Source organism: Metopolophium dirhodum, chromosome 3 (assembly GCF_019925205.1).
Source record: "Metopolophium dirhodum isolate CAU chromosome 3, ASM1992520v1, whole genome shotgun sequence".
Lineage (NCBI taxonomy): Eukaryota > Metazoa > Arthropoda > Insecta > Hemiptera > Aphididae > Metopolophium > Metopolophium dirhodum.
Genome location: NC_083562.1, coordinates 35709736 through 35720729, shown reverse-complemented (window position 1 = coordinate 35720729; position 10994 = coordinate 35709736). Strand labels below are relative to the sequence as shown.

Genomic DNA, 10994 nt, shown 5'->3' with positions numbered 1-10994 from the left:
CATCCGTCCGTATCATAGACCTATTAAATAGAAATGTATCCATAGATATTAAAGAATGGATAGGCCATGATTATATTAATAAAATAGATGGAATTGTACCGGAACCGGGAAGAGAGAAAGCAAGGTGGATATACCATTTTGCCTAGGTGTATCTTAAATCGTAGTCCGTTTGCGGGTACCTATCTACATTCTACGCACATGTCAACGGCACCGCCGACCAAAAATAAAATGCATGATTTTTTTCTCAAAACACGATTTACTGGAAAAACTCGCACGCATCGTAGAGGGGTCTGATTTGTTTTTTTTTTTTTTGTTAGAAAGAGGAGAATTTTCTACAGAGCGCGTTGGACTTCGATTTTCAATTTCGTTGCTTATAACAAACATAATAAAAATAATAAAATCTTGTGGAAATTTATCATATTCAAAATCGTATTTTATGGTTTAGAAATAGAACTTTGAAAATCCAAGTCCAATGCGCCCTGTAAGAAGTGTTTCACTTGCAGAAAAAAAAAAAATTATCGAAATCGAATCACTCTCCGAGGAGTGAGAGTTTTTCGTGTAAGGCATGTTTTTGAGCAAAAAAACAGGTCACGTGCAAATAACTCGCCTCATAATGAAAAAAAAAATTAACATGCATTTTATTTAGTTTATTTTTTGGTTTTAGATGTTTAAATTTCAGAAGTTTGTATTGTGATTCCATTCAAACATAGTAACAGTATACAAACCTACAAAAATATGATCATATCATAATATAATACCTAATTAATAATGACAAAAAATGATAATCTAATTAATTGATATTCTTTTATTTTTGATATTAGTATGAAAATAAGTAGTAGCGGCAGGGGCCAGAATGCTCTGGTGACAAAACCCACAATTCTCACGAAAAAGGTGGATTTTGACTTCAACTATATTATGAGTTATCTATTTTATTATTTATAGGTCCCTATTTGTGGTGATTATGAAAATATATAGGATAGCAGTGCACCTCAAAGATCTATTAATTTTTATTCTTTTATAAATACATATATATAAAATTAGTACTTTTTATCAAAAATGAACAATGGTAGTAGCCAATTAAGTATACATTTTGCCATGTTTGGAAAAAAAAATAAAAACAACATTTTTAAGTTTGTGTATATCATAATATAATATTCTAAGCCAAAATATATTGTATTATATTACCTACACATAATTTGTTCTATACGTATACAATACATAAACAAGGGGCAACATAATATTTGTACACAAGTACACAAATTTAATAGAGACAAAATTGTATGTACAATTAATTTAATATGCTAAAAGTACAATATCAAATATTGGCATATCAAATATAATAGAATATTAAACACCAGCAATACATTAGAGGTCAGTATCTTCTTGATTACTTACCATACATTATTATGTCTATGAATACTAATATACTATACCTATTACCATTGATTATGGATACTAGTATTCATAACCAATGCTATTATCAACATACAATTTATATTATACATAATATAATTTTGCTTTATATTAATTAATAATTTATATTACAATCTGTTTATAGAATATTAATGTTACATACAATTAATTATTACTTGTTTTTAAAAATAGTACATTGATGATGATATATTATGTGTTAATTACACTGGACATAATGTTTATATTGACAAATCATTTTGTTGCTACAAATAAGTTCCCCAATTAAACCTTTTTCAATATACGATTCATATAGAGTTATATTCGTTGGACTAACTTCTGGAACAGGAATACTAAATGAGCTGTTGTATTTGGATTGACTATTTGGAGTTACTACCAAAACACTTGATGGATTTATTGCCATTAGTATATACCTGTAAAGTAGTAATAATAAATTCTAGTTATTTAATCAATTTTTAATAATTGAAAACAAATTTATACAATCTATACGTATAGGTAAATACAATTTTTCTGTGTGTTCTGATACTATAGTTTTAGATTCTAAACAAAGCAAAAGCAATAATAATAGATTTTTTTCTTTAGTAGACATTTTTTCAAGTAGTAAGTTAAACCAAGGTTAAGCGTTTAAGTATCTTGTGATTAAAAATGTAATTTAATTGTAACCAATTGGGTTATCTTTTATTGTCTCAATAAAGAAAATCTGTGTAAACTCAAACATTTTGTAAAGAAATGTAAGAAAGAATTCTTTTTATTAAATTTGTATAAGTCTTCAATATCCATTGACAATTATTTTTTTGATCTATCATTCAAGACCTACACCTCATCAGGTAGATAATACATTTAATTTTTCTGTAGGTTTAATCAAATAATTAAAACATAGACTTCAAAATATTCTCCCGAAGAACCATAAACCACTAACCAAAATAATCAAAATTATAAGATTATTTTATAATATTAACTCATACTAGGGCACTATAGATACTAGGTAGTAGGTATGCTACGCCTCCATTTTGCAATTAATAATGTTATGTGAATATGAATTTTCCACTCTTTATTTTATCATTGATAAATGAGTTGCAAAATGGTGGCATAGCATACCCATTATATGTAGAGTCTTACTCATACTAAATGTTTTGTTTAACTATTATTATTTATCATATAATAATAAAATTACTTTTTATAAATAGCAATTTCTGATGGCTTTGTGACTGATAGATTAATTCCATAGATACTTTGTTCAGTCTGTAGAGGATCAAATGTGATAGAATTATCTTTTGATGCAATACTCATCGAATCAATACGTTTTGAAAAAGAAATATCTTCGTCGCTTTCACCACTGCCACAACTTAACAGACATATTATTTAATATTTAACAAATAAACATATTAATTCAGAAGTTATAATGTAACAATGCAATTGTATATATTATTTTATATTTTAGTAATTTATTAGGTACCTGCTACTTGTGTTGATTGAATTTGTAGAGCTATGGCCCGTCATGGAAGGGTTCCTAGTTTTGTCAGAGATTTGTTCACGTTTTTTACCAGGTCTAATACGCATAGAAAATGGACTGAAATCTGTTACACAGTTTGGCATAAAATCTCTAAATAAAAAATTATTTATTATTATTTATAAATTGTAGCGATTGATGAATTACAAATACTATACCTCACAGAATGGCTAATTTCAAAAGTATAACTTTCAGACATTACACTAAACTCATCTGTTTTATAGAAGTGACTAAAACTGTCATAGTCATCAATATTTAATGTATTAGCTGGATATATTTCTAAGTACTTTTTTTGGCTTTCCATACAAGATAACGGCAAACAGTCCATAACACATTCATCCCACCATCTTGTCAATGGAACACTGGAAAAAATAAATTATATCATATTTATGAAATTAATTTGAATTATATTAATGGGATTAGACCACTCTGCTATAGACAATAATAAAGACTTAAAATCAAGTCGGCACAATATTTTTTTCTCCTCCAAACCCACACACAACATAGATTAACGCAACCAAATAAAATCGGTTTTTTTAAAGGTAATTTGAGTGATATTAAAATAAAATTACTAGTTACTAAGTCTCGGATTTAATTGCCCTAAAAAAAAAAATGCATTTATGACCTAATTGTGTAGGTACGTTTAAAATATAAAAATGAGTAAACATTTACATTTGTATTACACTGTAATAGATACTCTGATAAAAGTTGTATGCAATTAAATCGGCTAATTTGTTGGTGTGACATAAAGATAAATTTTAGCCTTGTCTAATTTAAAACCAGATTACCTGATGTTAGTTCAAAATTAAAATTATTTATATTACACAATACTATGTTTATATTTCAAAGAAGTCAATGTTTTTAGTAAAAAATTGACTTAAATATTAAAAACAAAAATACCCCAAAAAGTATAAAGACTGCTTGAAATTCAAAAAATGCCTCAAAAATAAAAATCAGAGAATAATAAATATATTTGTAGTTTGGAAAGCATCATATGACATTCCAAAAAAAAGAAGCAAATACATTGTAATCCGAGCCCTAGTAATTAATAATTAGGTAACTATCTATTACAAAATTTATAGAGGATAATATTTTTCAGGGTTTGGCATACTGGTTTTATATTTTTACTATTCAAATAATAAATTTCACTTTATTTTTATAACTTAGTAAATTTAGGCTAAATGGATAGTAAATTGTTTTGAGACAATATTTAGATAAATGAAAGTTATATCTTCAAAAATATTATTCTATATAATTTTTGTAAAGTGTGATTTTACTCTAAGATTATACTTAAAAACATGATGAGAATGATTTTGTACAAAATATGCGTCATGTCAATGCTGTGCATTGGCCAAAGAGAGAAAATAAACAATGAGTAGACATCCTCTTAATACTTAATCATTTAAGAAATTATAAAATCACTATTAACCAGTCATTAGAGAGAAATGAAGTTGTTTCTGGATGATGTAAATAGTAATCAAAATTTTGTTCCCAAATGGCAGGCTCATTTTCATTTGGACAAAATAATCCCAAAAATAGATTTATGGCATTTTGTTTTTCAGTATCTATGCATAACCAATATACATTATTGTATAACATGTTATCACTAAAGTTCAAGAACAAGCAATAATCATTTAACTAAATTCTAACCCGAAAACGTATTGCTATAGTAACGACTCAATGTTTGCATAATGTCGTTGCCTTGTGATGTCCAAGGGGCGGTTTTACGATAAGTTTTTATCCGATGAATTAATTGAGATCCTCCATATTGTAAAGCTAAAGTGTCTCCATGATCTTCATACGATACTTCTAATAATCTAACACAGTCAGTATCATACTCTAAAAGTGGTTTGTGCAATAATCCTAAATAATATAGCTGAAAAAGAAAGTTATAATTATAATGAGTAGGTATTATAATATAATATATAATAACCAAAATAATAATTTCTCGGCATATACAAGAGTCGTACAAAAAGTAAGGTTACAACATTTTTAAAAATCAAAAAGTGAATATATTTCATGAAATATACAGGGAAGTACCTACCATAGGTATTACGTTATTTGTCTACATAATCACCATTCAAATCTCTGCATTTTTGTGGACATAGCACCAGATTTTGTTACTAGAGTTAAGGAGCTCATACTCCACCTCATTAGATTTTTTACAACTGTCTCTTACACATCTTCAGTATTTAATGTCAGACAAATATTTTTTGCAAAAAAACTTAGTGAAAAGGTAATAATTGATAACTAATGAGAACAAAATTCAGAATGTAAGGGCATGTGTGATGGGTATCCCATCCAAAGGCGATGAAATCCTGGAATTGGAAAACGTCGTGAGTTATGGCATTGTGTCGTGAATGAGGCTAAATACTACTAGTCAGCATTTTTCCTTAAGGGTTCCGGTGCCAGTTTTTCAAATTTTCCACAATTCTATAAAATTTGAAAATTAAATGAGTTGCCACCTCAATTAGAAAACTTTTCCCACTAATTTACTATCCAATACCTATTAAGGGGGAGGGGATAGGGTGTATCTTATCAAAAAAATGACTTTACGGGAATAACTTTCAAGCTTTGTAGAATTGTCGGATTTTGATGGCTATTTTTTTTTCTGAAAGAAGAAGACTTCCTACAGCCCGCATCGATCTCTGATTTTGTATTTTATTTAAAATAAATGTACTAAAAAATTTGTAAAAAATGCTTTATATCTTGTACTTTTTAGACATATTATAAAGTTTGAGAATAAAATATTGAAAAACAGAGATAGATGCGAGCTGTAGAATATTTTTCTCTAGTAATTAAAAAAAAAATTATGAAATTTGGTTCATTCTACAAGGCGGTATCTTTATTCCCACAGAGTGTATTTTTGAGGACACAATGGCATTGGCACCAGGCCCCTTAAGCAATTTGTAAAAAATATCTATATACTTGTGAAACAATCTATGTACATCTTATTAAAATATAACATACATTGTTCGATTTTTTAAAAATGTTATAACTTTATTTTCTATATGACTATTGTAGTTGTCACTGAACTACTGGTCTGTAATTACAGCTTTAATTAGCTACATTTATTAATGCAACATAGATACATACTTGATATGCTAGTGCACATTTCCCAATAACAAATTGAGCAGTGTTAGTACGATCTAAACAATCAACACAATTTACTCTAATTATTCCATTTTGAAGTATGGTACCATTTTTATCTTGCCCAAAAGTAGGTTTTTCCATAATCCGTGGACAGTTAATGTACATGCCGGTTTTAAAGATAGCCATACGAGCAATTTCATCAAGGCGTCTCATAACATTCACATTTTTACTGATAAAATGTACAAATTAAATATTTAGGTACCAACAAAATATATAATACTAAACAATTTAAAATTTTTTTTTACCTTTTATTCATTCTTGCCATATCAAAATGTATGTACTGAATGTGATGACAAGGTGGTAAAAACTTATTTAAATATCTTACAGCTGATACCAAATGATCACTTAGTTGTGATTCATGAACTTTCTTTTCACGTTTTTTCACGAGATTTATTATTACTGTTGGTGAACCATATCTTTTATACAAATTATTAAAATGAGCACCTTGAAAATATTAAACCAAACATCTAAATTAAATGGAATCTACTGATAGCAATTTATTAAAATACCAACAACTATGAAACATTTTAACACTTTTATCTATTAGAATAGATAAAAAACTGTGTGCGTTAGTTTGTAAATAAGAATTGATGATTGATTAAAATCAAACAAAATATTCAACACAACAAATTAATATGCATTGTGCTAGATCATTAAAATATAAATTTTTAAAGAAAAAAAGAAACAACATGTTTATACAGAGAAAGTTACCAACCAGGTATTTCATGGAACGGATCATTTAATTCAAATGATATTGTAGGTTTTGGTACCATTTTACTTATATCTTGGCTCCATAAACCAGGAACTGAACCTCTCATTTGAAGAAATGAACTTATATACATATTATTTTGACAACTAGCTCCATGATCTTGAACTATTTGTTCGGTTTCAACTTCATTCCCAACCTCTCCCTACAAAAAAATATTTACAAACACATTAATCAATCTACATATTATAATAAATTGTATAATTTTTTATTCTTATATTCGTATAAATGTATAAGGCATTTCAATTTAGTCAAAAAAAACTCACTTCTCAAATTTATTCATAAAAATAGCATTACTATTAGCTTTTTTAAATAGACTAAAGGAAAAAGTAAACATTTAATAAATAATAATATATTTGTTTTTGAACTCTAACATGCTCCTGAACGTTAAATAATAATAGTTATATTAATACATTGTTTGTTACCTATATAATGTATATATTATATAATATAATGTACTAAGTTTTTTACATCAGAAGCTTCATAAAATAAAATGATTTGAACATCAAACAAAACATTAGGTACAGTTGTCATTTAAAACGAAAAGTTAATACTATTTTTATGAATAAAGGACTAAGTTTTTAAAACTTTCTTTAACCGTGTATTACATGCACGTTTGTATAAATGTCCGAGTTAGGTCGTTTTTATACACACAACTCATATTTGTTGACGACTTAATACAACTATAATTTCTTGTATTAGACATTTGTAAATATTATTTTATGAATTTGGTGTTTTCAATTATTATAGTGAAACACAAATCATACGTTAGTAAAGTTATCTACTTATCTATTTGACAAATGGTGTTTGTAACAACGTTACTATTGTTAGTAGATAAAATATGTTGATAAGTCAGTATTTTATCAACTTAACTCAAAACATAATGCGAGATAATAATTAAATCAGTTAAAAAAATGTTAAAAAGTTGTAATTAAATTTTATATAAAAATTGAAAATAATAATTTTTGTAAATATTTTTTATTGTTTATACCTATTTTATTTTTTTTTTTATCAAATTGTATTTTGTAAATGTGTGGGCCTACTATTTAAAAAAAACATGTAACAATGATAAAAAAAAAAGTATAATTTTGTAAATATTGAATTAGAGTAGCCTGGTCAAAATTATTGTGTGCATGTGATAAAATTGGACTCGTGTAATGCAGGGTTAAAAGTTATAGAATTGGTAAGGTGTTTATAATCATTAAAAATAAAACCTTATATTGTCTTATAATAGTAATTGCAGGAATAACTTAGTGAGATGTCAATGGTTAAACATTAACCATTGAACAAATAAATATTTACATTTTTATTAGCTCCTCTCTTCAGAAATCGTGTACCAGCATATCTATTTGATCTACGAGCAATTAATGTAATATATATTGGACGTCCGAAAATTGAAACATTCGATTGACTAATAAAGCCATGCATTATATTTAAAATCCAATCTGGATGTAATTTGTCACGCACATCTTTTAATAAATAGTCGTTCCAAACAAATATTTTATTTGGATAACTTCTGGTAACAAATACACCTTCTCCATTAGACAAATCTACAACAATGATATAAATTATATTTACTTTAGTAGTATAAATTTAAATTAAATGTTTATGAGACAATATAATTAAATATATTTTTAATGCCAATTCAAAAAATAAATATTAAATGCAAAAATTCACTATAAAAATTAACTGAACATAATTTGTTCTAAAAGTTCAAAAAAAATCTCAAATACCTATTCATATTATAATTTATTAGAAACAAATTTACAAGTAACTTTTAGTAATTTTATATATTATTTCTAGATAAAATATAAAAAAATCACAACAATAGCAATATTAGTAAAAATACAAATAGTTTGAACAATTAACTAACCGTTTGGAATATTTTGTGCAATCGACATATTAACTTGAAGTGTATGCGTAACATCATAACTATAACTAAATAATAAAAGAAAAATAAATAGGTAAGTGATTATTATAATAATTTATAAGATACACAGATGACACAAATTTACAGGGGAAAGAAAGACACCTCCCACATACCTCCTTAAAATGTATATAAGTATTCCAAAATAATTGGACTATTAAATGCAATTAAGATTATAACACATACCTATACTCTGCTCAACGAGAAAACGCACAGGCCGCCCGACGAAAATCGGTTTGGTCTGCGCATGTCCATGCCTGCCACCGGCTGATGACCATAACCATCGGCGGTCGGAGAGAATTGGCTGCGTGAGTGGCACTTACATAATATAGTGTTGGACGATTGGGGTTCTTGAAAGGGGGAAACGGAGCTTCGACGAGCTCTCAATTGTCAGTCTACATGCGCAACCCTGTGCGTTCTCTCGTTGGACAGAGTATACTATTCATTTTTATAAATACAAGGGATGGTTTCAATCATTCACAGTGTTTTATACATCTGAAGAAAAATAATTTTACGCCATTACATTAACACATTTAACCAGCCTTACCTGAAGTAAAAATTGCTTGATAAATCTACGCTTTGAAATATTTTCAAATAACGTGGTTCGTTAACATTAGGAATGCGATATGCATCATTAGGCAAATATATCATAGACGTATCTTCAATTTTATATATGATTTCACGTCCTATTACAGCAACACGACGACGTTTCGTAATTAAAATCATATAATATCCTTCTAGTAGTCTAACAAAACCTTAACAGAAATGATAAATATAATAGTAATAGTAATATACATTGATTATTTTGAATATAAAAAATGTATTATTTTTACCAACTATCCCGAACGCTGATGCTATTTTACTTAGACTGGTATTTCTGTGTAATCCAACATTCAAAGAATTTATCATATCCAGTTCAGTGTACTCAACCCGGTCATCCACAATTGTCAAGTCATGACCCTCTGTTCGATCAATTTTAAGAATGCGATACTTTGTACGAGCATTATTGGACCCAACAATAAAATATCTCTGAAAATGGAAATTAATTAATTTTTCATTAATTTGAAGGATTTGATAAGTTACAAATTGTACAACAAAATTATAATATACTTACATTTTTAGATTCATACACTCCAATTTTTTGCACAAAATTTATGGCTGGAAGACATTTTATACGGAACGTAGAATTAGATTTGTCCATACTTACTCTATTTTAAAATATATGATTTAATAAAAAATTTTAAACATAATAATATACTAATATTATGTGTAGGTATTGAGAATGAATATTTTATTAACGTTGGACAATTATAACAAAAAAACTCTTATAATATGCTTTTTGGTGTGTAAATAATCAGTAACTAGTAACTAATCACTTTTAAACTATCAACTTGTAAATCACAAATTGAAAAATATCTTGAATGTATTATATTATTATGTATATAGCATTTTAGACATTTAGGCATAGTATAAATGAAATCATCTAAATCATGCGATTTAGGTATAATATAGTAAAAACAACCAAAATAGTAGGTAATTTAGTAATTAATAGTAAATACTAAATAGTACTCGATACTTAAAAATTTAAATGTAATCGTAACTCCCCAGATGCCAGGTGCCATTGATTAATGGCAGTGAAATGTGAATTCAAATTGATAAATGATAAGTGATAACAAACAGCTGATTTGATAAAGTAGCAACGACAATAATTTATCATTTGCAAACAATAAACTAAAGAGTAGGTCAAGGTCATAGACTCCCATTATATTATTGTATTATTTTCTATACTACTGACTATTATCACAATAGTTACGAAACATTAAATATTTAGGTGTTTTCCAAAAATCATCGTTCACAAATTTGGTAGTAGTAGTAGATACACTTTGTTTAAAATGTTATAAATACTTCATTTCACTAACCAACAATCATTTAAAATAATTTTTTTATGAACTACGAAAAAATGTATTTTATTAATTTGTATTACTTAGAAACACTCAATGGGGAATTTTTAGATCCGTCCCCCAAAATAACAATTTATAGACATTAATATATATTTTGAGGTGTCAATAATGGTTTACGAGAAAACTGAATCCTTAAATCTCCCCTGTATACTTGTCTGTCCGACGTCCATGACATTATTTCAAGGATTGTTCCTAGTAAAGTAGTAGCAAAATCAGATTTTTAACGCTGTTACAGTGCTACGAGAC

General features: G+C 27.3%; 1 protein-coding gene across 1 annotated transcript; it reads right to left on the bottom strand.

Moving 5' to 3' along the window:
• Positions 1-1512: 1512 nt before the first annotated feature.
• On the bottom strand, positions 1513-10417 carry LOC132941995 (polyphosphoinositide phosphatase). Its single transcript, XM_061010277.1, has 14 exons — positions 9902-10417; positions 9621-9816; positions 9335-9542; positions 8734-8798; positions 8163-8410; positions 6810-7005; positions 6340-6538; positions 6038-6263; positions 4592-4817; positions 4371-4506; positions 3100-3303; positions 2888-3034; positions 2606-2776; positions 1513-1844 (listed from the first exon to the last, which is right to left on the bottom strand). Exons 1-14 carry the CDS (start codon positions 9986-9988, stop codon positions 1631-1633), a joined length of 2523 nt encoding a protein of 840 aa, XP_060866260.1. The 5' UTR covers positions 9989-10417; the 3' UTR covers positions 1513-1630.
• Between the last annotated feature and the right edge of the window lie 577 nt (positions 10418-10994).